Source organism: Primulina eburnea, chromosome 6, assembly GCF_022965805.1.
Source record: "Primulina eburnea isolate SZY01 chromosome 6, ASM2296580v1, whole genome shotgun sequence".
Lineage (NCBI taxonomy): Eukaryota > Viridiplantae > Streptophyta > Magnoliopsida > Lamiales > Gesneriaceae > Primulina > Primulina eburnea.
Window position 1 is genome coordinate 20,548,181 of NC_133106.1, and position 22,177 is coordinate 20,570,357.

Sequence of the window (22,177 nt, forward strand, 5' to 3'; positions counted from 1 at the left end):
AGAAGTCTTCCCACAAAGAGAAGATGGCTCAACTTTTGAAGTCAAAGGAATTTAAAAAGATGGTGGCTGACAAAGCCTTTATTTACTTTGACTTGGGCTTCAACAAATGCCTGGAGCAATTTCAAGAATCCGGCCTCGCTCTTGCTGACCGAGAAGACTTTCCTGACTTGATGAAGGCGGCTGATTCTCTCCCGGAGTATGAGGAGAAAGAAAACTACCAGGTCCCTGAATCGAAAATAGATTAGCTTTTGCTTTCTTCCCGGACTTCCGAGCTCCTTGTAGTTTTTGTTTCATTTAATGACAATTCTCCTTTTGTTTTTCTTTCTTGCATTTGATAGTCGTTTAAGAATATTTCCAAGTGTTAATTTTATAATTCACTCACTCTTTTAGATAACCAGGGTACAATTCCCTGGGCTTAGTAAATAACCGAAGTATGGGTCCTTGGGCCAGGGTGCGGGTCTCTGGACTTGGTAGATAAACGGGTTACAGGTCCCGAGCAAGGATACGGGTCCCCGAACTTAATAGATGACCGGGGTACGGGTCCCTGGACTTAATAAATATTTTTCTGAACCTTTTTTTTATTTGATGCACAGATAATAGATACAATGACCGGACTTTAAACATAATATTTATTCAAATTAAATGCATTCCATGGTCTTTTAAGGATGTGTCCATGAGAGTCTTCTAGATAATAAGCTGCTCTTGAGCTGACTCTTTGAATTAGCTTGAATGATCTTCCCAACGAGCTTCTAACTTCCCCACATCACCTATTGGCTTTAATTTCTTCATAACTAGGTCTCCGACCTAGAAATCCCGAACATGTTTATTATACGATCTCATAATCCTGCTTCGGTAGGCTTCCATTCGGATGACTGACCATTCCCTATTTTCTTCAACCAGATCAAGCTCAATGGCTCGGGTCTGATCATTGTTACTTGGGTAAGATTCCACCCGAGTAGAAGATTGTACGATTTCCACAGGTAGAACCGCTTCCGAGCCATAGACTAAATTGTATGGAGTTTCTCGGGTGGCTGTTCGGGGTGTAGTCCTATATGCCCATAATACATTTGGTAACTCTTCACCCAATCTTTTCCTTTTTCTTGGAGTCAAGCTTTTAACGCTTGTACAATAATCCGGTTGGTCACCTCGGTTTGGCCATTGGCTTGTGGATAAGCTACCGAGGTAAAAGCTTGAATAATTTTCATTTCTTGACACCAATACATGATTTTCTTACCCTGGAATTGCCTTCCATTATCTGAAATTAACTTTCTAGGGATGCCAAATTTGCAAAATATGTTTTTCCAGAGGAAAGTCATCACCTCTTCCTCAGTAATCTTGGCCAAAGGCTCAGCCTCCACCCATTTAGAGAAATAGTCCACAGCCACTAGAAGAAACTTTTTCTGAGCCCGGGCTATGGGAAAAGGACCCATGATATCTACGCCTCATTGATCAAATGGACATGATGCTGAGATATGTTGCATGCTCATTGTTGGATTGTGTTGAAATGTAGAATGATAATGGCAACCTTTACATGTTTTGAGGCGTCAATCCTTCGAACCACCTCTGGGCCGAGTCGACCAGTGTCGTTAACAAAAATTTACACTTGATCTCGTCTCCATAACAATGTAGCATGGCCATATTTTCAAATATAGCGAGATGTTCTTTAGGGTCAGAACTCCAGTCATAATCCTTAATCCTGGCTGATTTAAAATGCCTGGGAAATGGCTCCCGGAAGATGATATCATAGAACGGCAACCCTTGACAACGACTCGAGTACTGCTCCTAGAGTCGACTTTTCCTTCCGACACTTTCACTTTTTTCGTCAACTCTTCTAGTTCTTCTGCCACAGTATGAGATTTGGAACCAGCTCTTGTCTCCCTTTCTTCCTCCCTTCTCTCTTTCTCATGCTCTTCTCGTACATGCTCATGTTCTTGCTCTGGTCGGGTAGAATGATTAGGAAGGGGTTTCTTTGCCAAGGCTGCCTCCACAGCATCATATATAATCTTGGAAAACTCTTCAGGTGTTCAGATATAATCTCCACCAAATCTGTTATCAATATAGTGAGGGAAATAAGAACAGAATGTCTGGATCAAAAGCTTTTATCCTGGGAGCCGAAAAGATCCGCAAATACAAAGATAACCACGTGAATGGGCGCTGGAGAGGTATTCGGCGTGGTCACTCCGATGCTTAAGTCAGTGAAGGACTCAAGCAAGAAACCAATGTAACTAGGTCATGATTGTGATATTGGTGTAGGCAATAAATGAGTAATAAATGTGAATATTCAATATCTGAATAGAGAGTAAATATAAAGAGAGAACCTGGTATTTATAATAAGGGATGTAATGATGATCTCGTTTTTTGTGTTGCCTACTAATTATAGTAGGGCGGCTGATTATATCCTACATTCTGACATGTCAAATCTTCTACTAGTCACATCCAGCCTACCTGATTTTGTCAACCACTTAGTGTCAAAGATAGGAGAGCCGCCCACACCCTACCTTACTAGTGCACTCGAGTGCGGCGCTTATACCGAAGTGGCCCGGGTAGAAATCTTCCCGGGAGATTGTGTAAGAATCCGGGCATCCAATAGCGCGGGGAGAAGACGTCCCGGATGTTGGATAGCATGGCCTTCTAACGAACACTTTTCGTAGATTCTCCTTGGTGAGCTATTCATCCAATATCCCGGTCACTCAAGATCTGAATTGGTATGCAAATCCCCGCCCTATTTCCCCGGGTCATTCACGACCCAGGAATAATCCATATCCCTGACCCGGGCACAATCCATGGCCCGGGACATCCCGGCTATCCCTGGCTCGGGACATCCCGGGGTATCAGATAACATCACAGTTTGAGTAGTCACACGAGAATGATTATAACACACTCGTCTCTTGTCCTAAAATTACAAATTTACTGTCAAATCGAAGATATCAAAAATACTACGCTTTATATGTTGAAAGTTTACCAGAAAATAGATCGAAAATTCGCTTGATTCGAAATGACAGCAGATTCGGGGGGGGGGGGGGGGGGGGGAGGGGTTGAGATCTAAAAGTTGTTCCAAAATTGTTCTAAACATCATCGCTCAAACTTTGCATAACATATACCGATTTTTACACACAATATGCATCAAAATATTTACTATGACAAGATCGATGCAGAAAAATGAAAGAATATACATGTCTTGATGATTTATATTCACGATACGACGAATATCGAAGCAAGGAGATGCGAGAACCGATTTAGGACGACTTGTGACACGTTTCTTGCTACTAATCAAACGGGAGTCTGCTGAAAAATCGTAGGGGAAAGGGGTTGGCTGCTGGAGGAACTTAAGAACCCTAGTTTTCCTTTCGAAAAGAAAATCACAATGTGTGTGTGTGTGTGTGTGCAAGCCAATGAGTGTGCCTGTGTTGTAACGTGTGAGTGAGTATGTGTGGTGATTATGGGGTTAATTAGGGGCTTAATTAGAATAATAAAAATAACTAATAACCAACTACCATGTTAATCCACCACTAACTTTACTAGAACCCCTACTTTTAATAAAATACACACGTGTCAAATGTTCAAATTTTAAAATCCCAAACTATTCAAATTAGTATATTTGAAAAGCTTAAAAATCTAAAATCACCTAATAAATAAAATTAAGCTTTAAAATGCTTAAAATTTCATAAATAATTTAAAATACCAATTATCTTGAATTGAAATAAAATACCACATTATTCATAAATAGCCTAAATCATCACCGGTCTCTTTTCTCAATCACACATCGAATATTCGTCTGAAATATAAAATTCAACAAAACGTTTTACCGCACATCAAATAAACATGTAATAATTTAAAATTATGTAATTCATAAATCATGCACCGTTAAAATCATTTTAAAATTAAATAAATAATTTAACAATTTAATAAATGCATGAGTTTACGGGTACTGATTTTGAGCTCTACATAAGTGGTCCTGTCTTTTTGTGGTAGTTGGTTCACAAATCCTTTATTTTTGGTCGAGCAATATTTTTATTTTGAGTCCCCGAGGAAAATGATTTTGTGTGGCTCCTCACCATTTGGACTTGTTTCTGCAAGATGTTTTCGATCAATTCTTGGTCGAAAACCCTATCCAAATTTTAGTTCTTTTAGTTTGAGCATTATGGAAAAATTCTCTCTCACCATCTTCCAATATGAGCCATATTACAGAATTTTCGACAAGTTTCTTTGCTCTCGGCAGCTTGCTGTTCCGCAGAAGATTTTTTTTTCTTTTCAAATATATCTTCTGTAAAACCTATATTTTCCATGTCATTGTGTTTAACAGGAAAGATCTATTAACTAAATTTTGATAAAATTTAAACTGAAAACTTGACTTTATCCCTCTTTGTGAGACATACCCATAATCCTCATGCTCTTCTGGTAGAAATGTCATTTTTAGTAAGTGGAGCAACAAGGGTTTGTTTAATTTACTGGAAAATCCTGGATGAATTTCTGGGTATTCATATCTGGCCTCTTGAGCTTTATGAAATGGAAAGTATCGTGTTATTCTTTTCAAGACGGTTTTGGTACTGCACTGAAGAAGTATAACTCTAGAATATCTCCTCTAGAAAAATAGTCGTTATCTTCTTGGATCAATTTTGGTAGTGCTGATATTTATGGGAAACTGGGTGTTGTGGTATAGACCGAGACAAGATCCCCAATTCATACCATGACTTGACCTCCATAAGATGGGCCTCGGTTTTCACCCATACCGTTGGATATTTTTCTACTATGTCAACCAGAATTGTAGCTGGGTTAATTCATACTCTAATTTCCGATTTCTTTTATTTTTTCTAATATACCTGAATTGGAGAAATTCTAAACTCATTAATAGCAACCTTAGAATTTACCTTGTCTGTTTGAGTTATAAGGTTGATCTATCCATCTTTAATCTTCGAGATGAACGGTTGACTTGGTGACTTGAGATAAGAATCTGGAACAAAAATATTTTCTTGGTTCGACTCATCTAACGATGATCCCGCTTTTCACTTGTAATGGGGGTAATCGAATACCCTCCTCCTGGTATATATCCATGTACTTGAAAACGCTTATTTTGAGAAGCCATTGGTTTTTCAATAGCCTGGAGGATGATATGCTTTTTCAATATAGATCATAACTGAGTATAAGCCTGTAAGAACCTGTAATTCGATTTGAGACAATGTTCTTATCAAGCTGTTGTAGACTACCTGCAACTTCTGCATTTAGGACTAAGTTTTTTAACTCGTTTTGAATCATTTCAAGGTGTTCTCTCAAATACCGCAGCATTTTCATGATGACATCGACATCAATGATGTCCATCTATTGTTTGAGAATTTACAATAATATTTTCATGAGATTTAATAATAACAATATCAAAAATATAATTCATAAATAAAGATTGTCACCTTAATAATCTATATTTCTCGAGTTTAAATTCAATTATATTTTTAAAGAAAATTTTAACTTGTGTATTACCGAATTTCAAAGTAAATTATTAGCAAGTAAAAATAATTGCCTGCATAGAATTCATTTTCTTTTATGTGTCATCTTTTGGCTTGTGCATACAAAATAGTTCACTGTAATATCTGCTTGGTTGTTATATTTCTGTTGTGAGTTTTGTAAGAACTACTGTCCATCAATTATCATTGACATCTCTGTATGATATTATACTATCTTTATCTTGAGGAAAAACAATTTTTCAAAGATTTTTGCAAAACTATTTTGATTGGCTAAGTCTCTTAGTATCTTCTTAAGTTCATATGATTTTTCATCTTTCCTCATCAATGGACTGAACACTTTTACATGCTTTGCTATATTTTTATGAATATTCTAGTAAATTTGACAACTTCTAAAAAACTTTGAAGTTTTTTTGTAGGCAAGTTTATCAAAAAAAATTATGCACTTTTTCCACAATGTATTCTTGCATAATTATTTATGACTCGTCGATTTCTACTCCAAAAAAATCAATCTTCCTTGTAACGAGGACGTCTTCTTTTCAGATAGGACTAGTTTTTATTGTCTACTAATTTTAGAGAAAATCTATAAATGTGTAATATGTTTCTCCATATTTTTAGATACTATTAAAACATTATCAATATAGACATGCATATATAAAGTCAAAATAATATTTAAATAAACTATTCATCTTTCTTTGAAATCTATGGCGTGTATTAGTCAATCTATTGGTAATAATACTTCTCAAATATAATGGTTTGTGGGGTAGAGAAAGCTGTAAATTTTTTGTTTTCTTCATTCATCTGAATCTAATTAAATCAGGACTTACAATAAAATTTAGAGAACATTTTTGTGTTGCATATATATTTAATTAAATGATCTCTACGAGGTATAAAATCTCGTCAAACTCTAGAATTTTATTAAATAGTATTTAACCTGTGCGATGCACGGGATGATATTATTAAAAATTAGTGAAAAATGAATAGACATTAAATTGAAAAAATAATATAATTATAAAAATTATTTTTTCACTAATTTTAAAAAAAATTCTTAAATACAACGCATGTCGATTAATTTTTTGGCTAATAATCACTATTATATATCAAAATTTTAGATTGTGTTAGCCTATCGCAATGACATGATGCTTATCTTATTTAGTGTATTGATGTCGACCACCAACCTTAATACATATTTAATTCTTTAATTTTTGAGAAGCTAGATATTATTATTTTTTAACACGTGATAAAAAATATTTTTAAATCAAATTCAATAAAATTAATGAGAAATATTTTTTTTTAAATTCAATAATTTCATCTAAATCCACATTCACAAATAATTTTGTGACATGACACGTGTTTGACACATTGGAATGATAATAATAAATGTTTCATCAATATCTTTATGCAAATAGGTTGTGATTTTTTCTACAAAATATCTTCATAATATACACAACAGTCTATTATTTCTAAAGAAAAATGAAATATGCGATTATAAATAAATTATGTATAAACCAGAAAAGTTATTTTATTAACATTTACTATGTGTATTCCAAAACAATGCCAATAAATTTTATAATGTGTCTCCTAATAAGATGTGTACTTTCTTTAGAATTGGTTTAATCATTTCCATTACGGGACATTTTATACTATCATGTATCCGTGAACTTTTTAATATAGAAAAAAATATCACATTAGTAAATACGTAATAATTAAAATTTTTTACAAATAGAATAATAATATTTTTTTACTTCTCGACCATGAAAGTCAGATTTCAAATTTAATGTCTTGATGTTTTCATATGTAGGTAGTTCATAACAACGAACAAATCTAAATTTAAACGAACATTACATCTTGGAAGGATTCAACTAAGATATGGTGCAGAAAAAATGATTCATTTCAGAATTCAATTTTGGAGTAGATAAATTTAGTAAGATAAATAGAATAAAATTGATTTTTAATATAATATGCAATATTGCATTATTTATAATTTAAAATTCAAATAAGACATCCCAAAAGAAAAAAAATTATAAATTGGATGCTTTTGGCTTAATTATATCATACGTTAACTCTTTGAAATCATGGAAATCTCGAATTGCATGTATTGGGTGTCAATATTTCTGATTATTGAGGATAATATAAATGTTTATTGAGGGTAATATAATGTCCATTTGAAACTATTTTGAATCTATCTCTTTTAATTTTATCGGGCTCTCTTATTTGAATTTTTAAGAAAACTATTCAAGATATACAATATATATATATATATATATATATATATATATATATATATATATATATATATATATATATATATATATATATATATATATATATGAGTGATTTTGAACATTGCAATCATTTATATTTAAAATTTATTATACAGTTTGTAATAAAAATTAAATATATCATAGTAACACAAAATCATATCACGAATTAATTGATTGATATAATCAATGCAAAAATTTTAACGTAGTTTATGTTTTCAATAGATTACTTTCAATTTAAAAAAAATAAAAATCATATAATACATAAATTATATTTGTTTTGATATGCTGCATACCTACCGTGCACGCTTATGTGAGCACTGATGATGTGCCACTCACATATTGGATGTGATGAAATATAGAAAAATTGCGCATCCAATGGGTGAGTGACACATCATCGATGCTCACATAGATGTGCACGGTAGATGTGCATCATATCAAAACTGTAAATTATATTTGAATTAATATAAAAATAAATTAAATTCAAATTTTAACTAAATGAATTGATATAATCAATGCAAGCAATAATTGAATTTATCATTTATTGCAGTACACATATTTCAATATTCATGATATATTTGGAAGAAAACTACAACGCATTAATTCTTTCAAATTAAGATAATTTCGAAATAATATGTATTTGGGATCAAAATAGAAAAATTTATTTTTGAATGATTTACCTCATTAGTGATACTGAACATTTCAATCATTTGTATTTTAAATTTATTTATATAGTTTTTAATTAAACTGATTGATATAATCAATGGAAAAATTTTAATATAGTTTATATTTTCAATTGAGTTAGTTCTAATTTGGTAAAAAAAAATAAAAACATATAATACATAAATTATATTTGAATTATATTAAAATTAATTACATTCAAAATTGAATTAAATGAATTGATACAATCAATGCAAACAATAATTGAAATGATCATTTATTGCAGTTGACATATGTCAATACTCATGATAAATCTTTCTTTTTTAAAAAAAATGACATTTTGGCGGAAAATTACTATTTTCGGCAAAAACTCTACTTTTTTATATATATAAATTTCTTGATAATTAATTATTAAATTGGGTGTGTTCATTTTGATTTTACCATGACTTCTTACGATAAATGCTTGACTACCATGGTGATATTTTTTCCTTTATTAAGCCAAGATCCAAATGTTTCTTGATAATAATATAGCATATCAGTTTGATAAACTATATTAATTGGGATATGCTTTCCTATAACAACTCATATTCATTGTCTTCCTCATTTTTAACGTTGGCTTGGAGTTGGTTCTTTTCCTACCATGTCAAGGGATCTTCATTGCAATTTTTTTGATCATTCTCTTGACATATTCTAGAGATATTTTTTATTCAAACTCTACATCTTTCTAGTGTTACACTATGTTAAGGAGTTCAATTTTCTCTGATTATAGGTTTTGTTTTGCTCTTATCTGGAGCATTTTTTCTCCAAAATTTATAGAATAATTCATTTTTCGATTTAGAAGTTTTCTTTCATCACCAGGCTTGATGTAAAACTGGAATGAATTTTTTTTAAATGTAAAATGCCTTCTTAGTCTCTAAACTATTACATTATAATTGCATGGTGTTGTGAACATTAATTAAAAGGTATCAATTTCTTGTGTATATGATTTAAACATTTGTAGGAAATTATTTTCTAACAAGTTGTTTTTCATGCATCTTCGATTATTATTTATGCCTTTCAATCTCTTTGTATAAAATTAAGATTCGCTTTGATAAATCTCGTCCAGTTATTTGAGGCAATTCTTCCTCCATTTTTTTTGGAAAACTACTCGTTTCACTGTACATATTCCAGCCCTCGAATCAATATAAGCAACAAATTATTCTTCTTTATATTGTTCATATAAAATCTCGATATTGGGATGTATATCGAGAATGAACTCGTGGTCATTGGATTTTCCACATTTAATCTTCTGCCACTGAATTTCATTCAATTTTTGAGTTGTTTCCAATGTTTGTATTCCTCGAGAAACTCTAAACCAATAAACAATTGATCAGGTTGTTTTCACAGAATCTTTTGATATGAACCTCCAAATTATCGATTTTTATTATTTCTTAGTAAGTTCCCATTATAAGTTGCTCAAAATAATATATAGTATTACAAGAGAATTGATTTTTATGTCTTGTAATATAAAATACTATTTGGACTTATCTCAATTCTTACAGACATCTAAACTTTTCTATTGTTGAAAAGTTTTTTGGTACCAGTTGGGTTTATTGGACAAATAACCTGTGATATTTATCTTGGATTTGTATATTTTTCTTGAATTAAAGGAATTCAATTTTTTCTAGATATATTGTCTGGGTAACTTTTCCAAATATTTCTGGTATTTAAATAAACTCATTTCGAATACATAATTCTGAATGATGCATAGAAAGAGCATATGGAACTTGATATGTAATAGAATATGACCTATTATCGTTACAAGAAATTTCTTAATCAACAACACACATACGACAATGGTTTTTACTAAAACCGTTGTCGTAGAGCATTTTCTTAAGCAAAAGACAACGGTTTGTCTTTGAGCGCTTATGACCGTTGTCTATTAGCGTGTTTTTTTGGACAATCGACAATGGTTTTCTAAAACCGTTGCTGATAGAAGTGTTGCTTGAAACATTTTAGCGACGGATGGTTTCAGCAAAATCGTCGCTAATTTTCGCGACAGTTTGGAAAAAACCATCGCTATTTTAAAATTGCGACGGTTTTGCGACTAACCGTAGCTAAATTTAGCGACGAATAAAATAATACCCGTCGCATTTTTTCACGTAGTGACGGTAAACCGTCGCTAATATTACCTACTGTTTTAGTATACCCGTCGCGAAATATAGCGACGTGTATTAGTCAAACTGTCGCCAAAATTCAAAATTTGAAAATACCGCCATAATTTGCGACGGAATTACCTAAAACCGTCGCTACGAGCGACGGTTTGAGGAAAAATCGTCGCACAATTTCTCTATAAATACAACCATTTTCGATCTATTTCCCACACCTCACAACACTTAAAATTTTTCTCTCTTACACTATTTGTTGAGGATCGAAGTTGAGTTTAGAGGGGGGGGGGGTGAATAAACTCTACTCGTTTTTCTTTCGTCTACTGATGAGGTACTAAAATCCTGTTAGAGATATTAGTTTATCTTGTACGTATACTTTCACCTAGATTACAATAAACGTGCGGAATCAATATGATGAAGTAATTGAAAGACAATAAAAACAGTAGGCCAGCAGTTGTTTATGGAAGTTCGAAGATGAAATCTTCTACGTCTCCCCTTCTTCTGTTTCCTAGAAGGTATAACTAAAAGACTTTGGAAATTACAGTACAACTCTTGTACACACCCACTTCAGAAGGACTTACACCTCAGCGTACTGAAACTCTTAGTTACCCAACTCACAAATATCGTGATACACAAAGTTCTGAAAAGGCTCTTTTCAGATTACAAACTCTTCCTGATAAAGTATAAGTGATGTAAAGATTGTGAAGAGTGTAAGAATCAGTAGCACAAGATGATCTTTAAAAGATCAGATATTAGCTATGAAGCGTGTGCTACTTTCCTTTGTGTTGAACTCTAAGTACTCAAGGAATTTCGAGATTTGTCTGATAAGTGAAAATAGCTTTGATCATTGATGTTATGCGAAAGTAAGTGTTGTCGTATAAGGATTTGTTCCAAGTATATATAAGCGACTGAGTTCAACGTTCATAATCAGAGGATGTCTCCAGATAACTGATACAATCAGCTTTATTACCAAAATAAGTTCCTGCAAAAAAGCTATAAAACAATCAGTCTTGTTTTATACTTAATTGGGTAAGGTGCATTAAATGACTCCGTATAGTATTTAATGCTGCAATTAATACTAGTACTAGGAACCCTTAACAGGTAACAATTAAGGTAGTAACGTTAGGCAACGTCTTCTACTGGTTCTGTATTTCTATCCTTTCTACTGCTTTAGTTTTACTTAGACCAGTAGCTTCTGATAAGTTAGTCTACTGTTCGGGTCTGCTGGTTTTAGTTAACATCGCCACAACAAAATTCATGTCTAACAATTTCCCCCTTTGTGGTGATGCCAAAACCTAAACAGTAGAAAAGCGATAAATAAAGCAGATAATCATTAAGCAAAAGGATAATGTCAATAAAGTATCAAAATAAATAATCAATCAGTTTCAATATCCCTGTAGATGACTTCTTCATTCTGAGGATCTTGAAGTCTTCTGTCTGAAGGTTCAGCTTCAGCTTCTGATTGCCTAGCTTCTCCTGGATCTCTTCTATCTTCCCCCTTTTTGGCATCAGCGGCAACTACATGGGCAAATAGATCATTCATTCTTCCAGATAGGTTCTGAATGCCATTGGTTAGCATCTCCAGATACGGAGTTTGAGAAGAGATGTGATCATTCAGTGTAGTGAGAGATTGATTTTGAGAATCAATATTGGCATCCATAAGTTCCAAGGAAGTGGAAAATGATCGGAAGAGATCATCATGCTCGGTGATTCGGTTGAGTATATCAGTTTGAGCAAGCATGATGTTACTTGTGATTTCTCGATATAGCCTGTCTGAAAACGATGGTTTCAGCATGCATTCTTTCCATGTTTTCCGTCGTGTTATAAATGTGTTTGCCCATGCGTTCTCTGAAGGATTGAGCACCACTGAATTCTGAAATGCTTTCACAGGACATTCGTTTGACTAAGTCAGACACGTTGTTGAGTTACCGTTGCAGAGTCTCAATCTGAAATTCCAAGTTGAATGCATCTGATTCTGGGGAGGGGGTTCACGCAATCATGCGTTGCTTAATCTCAACAAGACGAGAGTTCGTCTGAGTTAGAACAGGATGAGAGATAGTCAACGTAGTAGAAACGAGATTAGTGTCCATCAAAACAGTAGAAGGACCAGGGTCTGCTGAGCTTTCTTCTGGAAGAGTAGAGACTATGGGTTCAGCAGCAACCAGAAGAGGAGCAATTTCTTCAGCAGGAATGGCCAAGTCAGAGGCCAAAGTCTCTTCCGTTGGTGCGATGACAGGAGGTGAGGCTGATGGTTCTGCAGTTGAAGGTGCAGAAGGCTGATTCAGAAGAATATGCATCTCTGCTTGATGAGCAGCAGAAAATTTCTCTAAATTTGGCAAGAGAGATGTAGTATCTGGTTCTGCCATATGTTGCACTGGGGTCGGAGAAGGAGAAAATGGCAGTGAAGTAGCCGGTGCTTCTTCCTGAGTGGTAGAGACCGTTGGAACAATCGACTCAATAACTTCTTCAACCGAAGCCAGTTCATGTACAGATAACAGAGACGATGACGGAATGGGCCTAGTTGGAGAAGCAGGAGTACTGAGAGCAGAAGCCTTTGGGGAGGCTGTAGTCCTTTCCTCAACTGTCTGAAACTGATGAAAGTCTGGAACAAGGCCGACGTGATATACAATAGGCTCGCCAAAGCCCTGTTCTTGAGCAAGAAGTTGCTCACGCATCTGTTTTAACTTGTCAGAAAGAATCAAAATAACGTTTTGATCCTGAACAGCAGTAGGAACAGTAGGATCAAAATTCTATTCAAGAACTTTCAGAACCGATTCTAGCTTCTGACATTTCAGCTGATCGAGGATGAAACTCCTTCTGCGCAAGGCCTCGATGATATTTTCAGTTTTTGCAAGCTGAAAAATTTTCTTCTCTGCGTTCATCATTTTTGCATAGGTTCCTTTTGTTTTGAAGTAAGCAAATGAATGGAAAAGTCGGACCGTGTGCCACTCATCAAAAAAATTCATGTCATCATTTGCAGAGCTGTCGATTTCTGCCAGATGAAGATCAACACCGGTCGTTACAGTTGTTTTGAGTCCAAAAACTGGTGGTTCTTCGATCATTTTACCTTTGCCTTTATCTGATATGAAATAGGCAAGATGGGTCGGAAGGCAGAAGACCCGCAGGTTGATTCTCGAATTACTATTCCAGACGATGGCTTGAAAACAGAAGCAGTAGATGGTGCTGGAATAGATGCAGTAGCTTGTACAGAAGTAGCAGCAGTAGGCCGAACAGAAGGAATCACTCCTGGAAATACCTGTCTGATAGGTACTTTCTCAATCTCAGACAATGTTGCTGTCTTCTTGATCTTAGGAACGGTGCGAGCTTTCTTCTTGATTGGTGTTGGTACGGGTGGTTGAATAGCAGCAGCAGACTCTCCTGATGATGTTTTGTCTGAATCAGTCAAAATGATCACTCTTTTCCTTTTAATTTTTCTTTGAGGTTTTTGAACCTCAGAAGCAGTTTCTCCAATCTCCTTTTTCAAGGCGACAAACTCAGCCACGGTTGGCTTAGGCCTTAAAGCGAGTACGTTCTCAGCATCAATCATTGATACTGAAGCAGCATCTTGATCACTGGTAGAGGCGAAACCAGCATCCTTGAGCATTGCGCTGATTTGAACAGCGAATCCAGAACTTTTCTTGTCAACCATCTCTTTCATGATTCTAAAGAGGAAACGACTCCAGTCCACTTTGATTCCCTTAGTGATGGCAGTCATCACCTGAACTTTCTCCTTAGTCAACTTGTCGAAAGTGCCGGCTTTGATTAAAATGGCTTTTGCCACAATATCGGCCAGAATTTGATATTCCATTTTGAGTAATTTCTTGTGACAAGAGGGAGACAGCTCTTCTCCAGAGGCTGAGAAAGAACTGAGCGCAATAGACATATCTATCTTGGAGATATCAGATAGTTCAGAAATACCTGAGAGTGGGAGGAGAAAGGTCGCTCCCAAAAGTGTAGCATCAATGGAGATGGATTCATCTCCTTGAGAATGAACAATCTTTCCTTCATGCACTGTCGCTTTAGCGTAAAAATCCAGGAGAGCATTTTTGTAAATCACCGCTTGTGCTTCCAGGAATTTTCTAATTTTCGATTTCTCAATGTCTTGAAACATTTTCACAAGATTCTTATCCTTGACGTTGAGAACAGAAGCAAAATTTACTTGATATGCGTTGAGAAGATATGCTCCGGCCATTTCTCTACGAAGATAGAATCAGATATAGTTTGCAGTAGTTAGAGATGATGGAGAGAAAGCAGTAGCTGAATAACAATAGTTATGAAACAGTAGAGATGAAAAGGTGAAATTTAAAATTTATATACAGCCGTCAAATAAACATATAGACACGTGTCAGTATGTTTTAGGTTGAGTGTTTGAAAATATTTGCAGAAATTGTCAGAGATACGAATGATTTCAAAAATTTGAAAAAGGCGGGCTGTCCAGACGGTTACTAAAAATCAGAAGAAGATTTGTAGTTTTATGCTAACGTCTGCTGGAAGTTTCAGGGTGCTGAAATATTTGAGTACTTTGACAAAACCAGCAGACTCGTAGTTTTATCGAAAAGACAAACATTCTATCTGTTTTCTGAAAAAGGTGTTAAAATCTTAGTCTGACTAAGATACTGCTCCCCCTCGGTAAATGCAACTAATAAGTGGTCATTAAAGCGACAAGTGACTCTTGGCAATCTCTCAATCTGAACCGTTGAAGATGAACAATCGCAAGAGTCTTTCTTTCTTCTATAAATACCTGCATAACTTGAACGAAGTTAAACAAACAGAATCTACAATGAAAACTCAAGTTAAAAGAGAGTTAGAGTCTGATCCAGGAGCCGAAGAAATGTTCAGAAGGAAGTTTGGGGATATCATTCTTTACGAAATGATCCTTGAAACAAACTCCTGGAGTTGTACTGTCCACAGTCAAACAGATCTGTTGCTTCCATTGATACTGAAATGTAGCATCGATTTCTTCCAGAAGCATGCTAATGCGATTAGAGAGTGCTGGTTAATTGATGATCCTGATATCATCTATGATGCCCTGTAAGGCATCTAATAATACATTAGTGCTGACAAGACCCAAGCTTGCTAGATTCTTTCTAGGCCTTAAGCTTGCTGGAATCTCTATTCCTGTTGAAGTACTTTGCAAACAAGCTGCAGGGTGCTCATATTACTGAAGACAAAAGCTAAATGTAACGCTTCTGGTTAAAGAGCATTTGTAGATCTACTGCTTTTATTTCTGCATCGTGTAATGTACTGAAATGGTTTCTAATAAAATTTCAGTTTTACGTACTTTACCTTCCCTTCTGCTTTTCTGCAAAAGACTTACTGTTAGTTAAATACGATAAATAACCGAGCAATCATAAAAGCTAAACCAAGATAACAGAGAATAATCAAGTTAAATCTATCAAACCAAGAGAGTTAAGAAAATAAGAAAACTTATTTTCTGGTAAAGGTTTTGTGAAGATATCTGCTGTTTGTTGATCAGTAGAAACGTATTCCAGACGAATGTTTTTCTTTTGCAAATGATCTCTGATGAAATGATGTCTGATGTTTATGTGCTTCGTTCTGGAATGAAGTACTGGATTTTGTCCGATTGCAATTGCAATGGTATTGTCACAAAATATAGGTGATTCGGAGGCTTGAATCCCATAGTCTCTTAACTGTTGCTGAATCCACAATATCTGAGAGCAGCAGCTTCCAGCAGCCAGATATTCTGCTTCTGCAGTAGATGTGGCTATGGAAGTCTGCTTCTTGCTAAACCAGGATATCAGCCTATCACCAAGAAATTGACAAAAACCACTTGTGCTTTTTCGGTCTAGTTTGCAACCTGCATAATCAGCATCTGAATATCCAATAAGATTTAACGATTAATCATTGGGATACCATAAGCCGACATTTTGAGTTCCTTTTAAGTACTTCAAAATACGTTTAGCAGCAATATAATGAGATTGTTTGGGGTTAGATTGAAATCTAGCACAAATACAAACAGCAAACATGATATCTGGTCTACTGGCAGTCAGATATAATAATGAACCAATGAGACCGCGATACTGAGTTACCTCTACTGGAATTCCACTTTCATCTTTATCAAGTTTAATAGACGAGCTCATTGGAGTAGAAGCAGCAGAGCATGCTTCCATTCCGAACTTTTTCAGAAGCTCCTTGGTGTACTTGGCTTGATTTATAAAAATTCCAGTCTCCAGTTGCTTAATCTGTAATCCTAAGAAGAATGTTAATTCTCCCATCATACTCATTTCGAATTTATCCTGCATCAATTTTCCAAACTTTGCACATAATTTGGGGTTAGTTGACCCAAAAAAATATCATCAACATAGATCTGTACTAACAGAATATGCTTATTCTTGACTAATGTAAACAGAGTTTTGTCTACTGCTCCAATGGTAAAGTCATAATCGATAAGAAACTGTGATAAAGTGTCATACCATGCTCTAGGTGCCTGTTTTAAACCATATAAAGCTTTGTGTAATTTAAATACGTGATGAGGTGAGAAATGATCGATAAAACCTGGAGGTTGTTCGACGTAGACTTCTTCTTGTAAAAGACCATTCAGAAAAGCACTTTTCACATCCATTTGATATACTTTGAAATTCTTGAAAGCAGCAAAGACTAAGAATATTCTGATTGCTTCGAGCCTTGCTACTGGTGCGTAGGTCTCATCAAAGTCTATTCCTTCTTCTTGTCTGAAACCTTGAGCAACCAATCTTGCTTTATTTCTCACCACTGTTCCTTCTTCATTGAATTTGTTTCTAAATACCCTCCGAGTTCCAATGACAGCTTGGTGAGATGGTCTAGGCACTAGAAACCAAACTTCATTTCGTTTGAATTGATTCAGCTCTTCTTGCATGGATTCAATCCAACTAGGATCCAGAAAGCTTCTTCAATTTTCTTTGGTTCATCCTAAGATATAAAAGCAGCATGCATGTATTAATTAAGCATTTGCCTTCTGATTCTCAAAGGCGCTGCTGGATTACCAATAACCAGAGATGGAGGATGAGATTTTCTCCAGATAAAAGGATTTAAAAGGATATCCTCCTGATTTGATATGTTGAGATTGTTCTCGACGGAACCTAGTAGTAGGTTCTCGAGTGTCTTCTGCTGGTATTGGTAGATCCAAAGTCTGTACTTCTGGTTCCACTATCGGAATGTCTGGTTCTGGATTTTGAAGATCCTTGATGTTTGCTTCTACATCATCTTCACTTGTCTAGTTCCAAGTGAATCGTGTCTAGCCTGTTGCTTAAATCAGATATGTTAGATATTTCAGGAGCACTGTTGTCTTCATCGAAGACAACATGAATCGACTCTTCAACATTAAGAGTTCTATTGTTGAAAATTCTAAAGGCGTTGCTTACAGCAAAATAACCAAGAAATAAACCAGCATCTGATTTTGAGTCAAATGCAGTTAAATGATTTTTGCCATTATTTAGTACAAAACATTTGCAACCAAACACATGAAAATAAGATACGTTAGGCTTCTTCCCTTTCCATATTTCATAAGGAGTCTGATTGTGCCTTTTGTTGACCATAGATCTGTTTTGCGTGTAACAAGCAGTATTGATAGCTTCAGCCCAGAAGCGCTGAGAGATGTCTGCATCTGCTAGCATTGTTCTAGCTGCTTCTTTTAGAGTTCTATTTCTCCTCTCAGCTACTCCGTTTTGTTGAGGTGTTCTGGCAGCTGAATATTTATGATGAATCCCCTGTTCATTCAAATATAACTCAAGATACTTGTTAGTGAACTCAGTGCCCCGATCACTTCTGATTTTAATGATGGAAGTAGATTTTTCATTTTGAATCCTTTTCAGAAGCTTGATCAGGAGGATACTGGTTTGATCTTTTCCTGCGAGAAATATTACCCAAGTGAATCTAGAAAAATCATCAATAACAACAAGAGTATATTTCATTCCCCCTAAGCTCATGATAGGGATTGGACCAAATAGATCCATATGCAGTAGTTCCAGACATCTTGAAGTTGATTTGCTATCTTTGGTCTTGAAACTGGATCTTATCTGTTTCCCAAGCTGACAAGCAGAACAAACATGATTTTTAACAAAATTAATATCTGGTAATCCATCAACTTATATTCTGCTTCTTGAGATAATTGATTGACTTGAAATTCAGATGATTCAATTTCCTGTGCCATAGCAAGTGTTTATTGCTAAGAGAGGCAACTAAGCATGTAGGAGTAATGACATGATTTGAGTTCCAAGAGACTCTGTAAGTGTTGCATTCTCTCTTTCCAGTTAACACAGTAGTTTCAGCAGAATCTCTAACTATACATGAATGCTTTTGGAAAGCTACAGAATAACCATTATCACATAGCTGACTAATGCTGATAAGATTGTAACAAAGATTGTCAACTAATAACACATCATTAATAGTTATGTTACCATGGATAATCTTACCTTTACCCATGGTTTTACCTTTTGAGTTGTCTCCAAAAGTTATCTTTGGTCCAGTGCAACTCACTATCTCGGAAAGTAGGTTTTTCTGTCCAGTCATGTGTCTGGAACATCCACTGTCCAGATACCATGTAGAGTTACTGACTTCTGCTTTCTTCTGATGTTCCTGCAAACACAAATTTTAGTATCTGGTACCCAAATCTATTTGGGTCCAAGCCTTATCAGTCCTTTGGGGACCCACATTTGTACAATTTTTGGTGACCTTGTACTTCGAGTATCCAAAGATGTGTGTGCAACAGAAGGTCTGTTATTTCTAACAGTATGCATATTAAAGTGTTGTTCCTCCATTCTATTTCTGTTTTCCAGTCTGTATCTCTTCTGAACAGGTTTAGAGTTGTAGTACTGGTAATTTTTAACCTTCATAGGATGTTGTCTTCCAGAGTTGAATTCTTTTCTGAATCTAGAACTCTGGTCCAATTTTTCCTTAGGTTTAACGTAACCCAGACCATAGTGCATTCTTCTGTTCATCTGATTTACATTCCTTTCAACTGAAGCAGTAAGTACTTCTGGTTTCTGTACCACGCTGGATTTCACAAAGTGAATATATTTCTCTTTGCACATATCCAGTGTTGGCTTAGTATTCGTTTCAGAAGTGCCTTCATTATTACAAAAACCGAGACCACTCCTATCTCCTGACTGTTTTTGTAATTCTTGCATCTTTTCCAGTGAAACAGAAGACTTGTTCCAAGCATTTACCAGTAGCGACAACTTCTGGTTTTCAGAAAGCACCTTCTGGTAATCTGCTTTGGCTCTTTCATTCTCAGTTATTAATTTACTCATCTTAACTTGTAAATCATTACAGCTGTCTACTTGCAAGCAAGTTAACTTACTGTTCTGATTCTTTAAGTTTTGATTTTCGATCTTAACTTCTTCAAATGATTGAAAAAGTCTAGAATACTCTTCTACCATGTCATGTAGTGCATCAATCAAATCAGTTCGTGTAAATTCGTTAGAGTTAAAATCAAATACCTCTCCAAATGTCGAGATTGAATCATTGTCTGCCATGAGACATTTGACTTCTTTTGCATCACTGTCACTGGAATGACTTTCTGAATCAGATGACTCAGAACTAAAGTCCGCCCATTTGGATTTTTTTTCTTCAGCAATCATTGCTTTTCGATCTTTTCTGGACTTTTTGTCATTCCTCTTGTGATCCTTTCTCTTCTTGTCATCATTCTTTGGTTTAGGACAATCAGCAATGAAGTGACCTATCTTTCCCTGATAAGTTCGATGGTTCTTCTTCATGAACCTGGAGAATTTCTTTACAAAGAAGGACATAGCATCACTACTGATTTGTTTAGCAGTCTTCTCCAATGTACTAGTCAATGATCACAATAGGTAGTGCTTGAGGTACAACTATAGCAGCAGTAGAAGAGGTAGTGGCAGTAGCAGTAAAAGCAGTAGCAGTAGCAGCAAGAGCCTTGGTAGGTAGGCTTGAAGGCTCTTCTCCACTTCTTACTTCCAATTCGAACTCGTAAGCTTTCAGATCTACAAATAAGTCATGCAGTTCCAACTTGTTCAAGTCTTTGGACACTCTCATAGCCATTGTTTTAACATCCCATTCTCTGGGTAAGGCTCTCATCACTTTGAGGGCTATTTCTCTATTGCTATGCTCTTTACCCAGAGCTGTTAGCTCATTCACCAGGCTACTGAATCTTTCATCGAACTCGTTTAGAGTTTCACCAGCTCTCATTTTTAGATTTTCGAACTTCTGAATTGCTACAGACAGTTTTTTTTTTCGTCTGCTCATTTTCTTCACATATCTGAATGAGCTTTTCCCAAATATCTTTTGCAGTAGAACACATTTTGATCTTGCTAAAGGTGTTCTTGTCGAGAGTTTTATACAATATATCCTTTGCCACATTATCAAGGTTGGCCTTCTTCTTATCTTCACTGGTCCATTCACTTCTTGATTTTTCAACCATCTGCGGTGCACCCTCAGTAACAGCAACAGCTGTGTTAGGCTTTAATATTTTCAATGGACCATCTGTGATGACATACCACATGTCATCATCTTGTGCTGCAAGATGAGCTTGCATTCTGATCTTCCAATCATCGAAATCTTCCTTAGAGAACATAGGATTTTGCTGAAGTGTGCCATCTGTTGTAGTTTTTCAAGAACAAGAATGACCTGCTCTGATACCAATTGTTGAGGATCGAAGTTGAGTTTAGAGGGGGAGTGAATAAACTCTACTCGTTTTTCTTTCGTCTGCTGATGAGGTACTAAAATCCTGTTAGAGATATTAGTTTATCTTGTACGTATACTTTCACCTAGATTACAATAAACGTGCGGAAACAATCTGATGAAGTAATTGAAAGACAATAAAAACTGTAGGCAGCAGTTGTTTATGGAAGTTCGAAGATGAAATCTTCTACGTCTCCCCTTCTTCTGTTTCCAGAAGGTATAACTAAAAGACTTTGGAAATTACAGTACAACTCTTGTAAACACCCACTTCAGAAGGACTTACACCTCAGCCTACTGAAATTCTTAGTTACTCAACTCACAAATATTGTGATACACAAAGTTCTGAAAAGGCTCTTTCAGATTACAAACTCTTCCTGATAAAGTATAAGTGATGTAAAGATTGTGAAGAGTGTAAGAATCAGTAGCACAAGATGATCTTTAAAAGATCATATATTAGCTAGGAAGCGTGTGCTACTTTCCTTTGTGTTGAACTCTAAGTACTCAAGGAATTTCGAGATTTGTCTGATAAGTGAAAATAGCTTTGATCCTTGATGTTATGCGAAAGTAAGTGTTGTCGTATAAGGATTTGTTCCAAGTATATATAAGCGACTGAGTTCAACGTTCATAATCAGAGGATGTCTCCAGATAACTGATACAATCAGCTTTATTACCAAAAGAAGTTCATGCAAAAAAGCTATAAAACAATCAGTCTTGTTTTATACTTAATTGGGTAAGGTGCATTAAATGACTCCGTATAGTATTTAATGCTGCAATTAATACTAGTACTAGGAACCCTTAACGGTAACAATTAAGGTAGTAACGTTAGGCAACGTCTTCTACTGGTTCTGTATTTCTATCCTTTCTACTGCTTTAGTTTTACTTAGACCAGTAGCTTCTGATAAGTTAGTCTACTGTTCGGGTCTGCTGGTTTTAGTTAACATCGCCACAACAAAATTCATGTCTAACAATTTCCCTTTTGTGGTGATGCCGAAACCTAAACAGT

At 35.3% G+C, this 22,177-nt stretch overlaps 1 protein-coding gene across 1 annotated transcript; it reads right to left on the reverse strand.

Annotated features, from left to right (window-relative positions):
* Positions 1-720: 720 nt before the first annotated feature.
* Positions 721-1,430, reverse strand: LOC140835372 (uncharacterized). The gene is made up of 2 exons (XM_073200863.1): positions 1,146-1,430; positions 721-804 (listed from the first exon to the last, which is right to left on the reverse strand). Exons 1-2 carry the CDS (start codon positions 1,428-1,430, stop codon positions 721-723), a joined length of 369 nt encoding a protein of 122 aa, XP_073056964.1.
* Between the last annotated feature and the right edge of the window lie 20,747 nt (positions 1,431-22,177).

What these genes read in the sequence shown, in the direction of transcription:
- LOC140835372 (XM_073200863.1), bottom strand. Translation starts at nt 1,430, where the DNA reads ATGGGTCCTTTTCCCATAGCCCGGGCTCAGAAAAAGTTTCTTCTAGTG. An exon ending in AAGCCAATGGCCAAACCGAG is followed by an intron (nt 805 to 1,145) that starts GTGACCAACCGG and finishes CGGGATTTCTAG; the next exon opens with GTCGGAGACCTAGTTATGAA.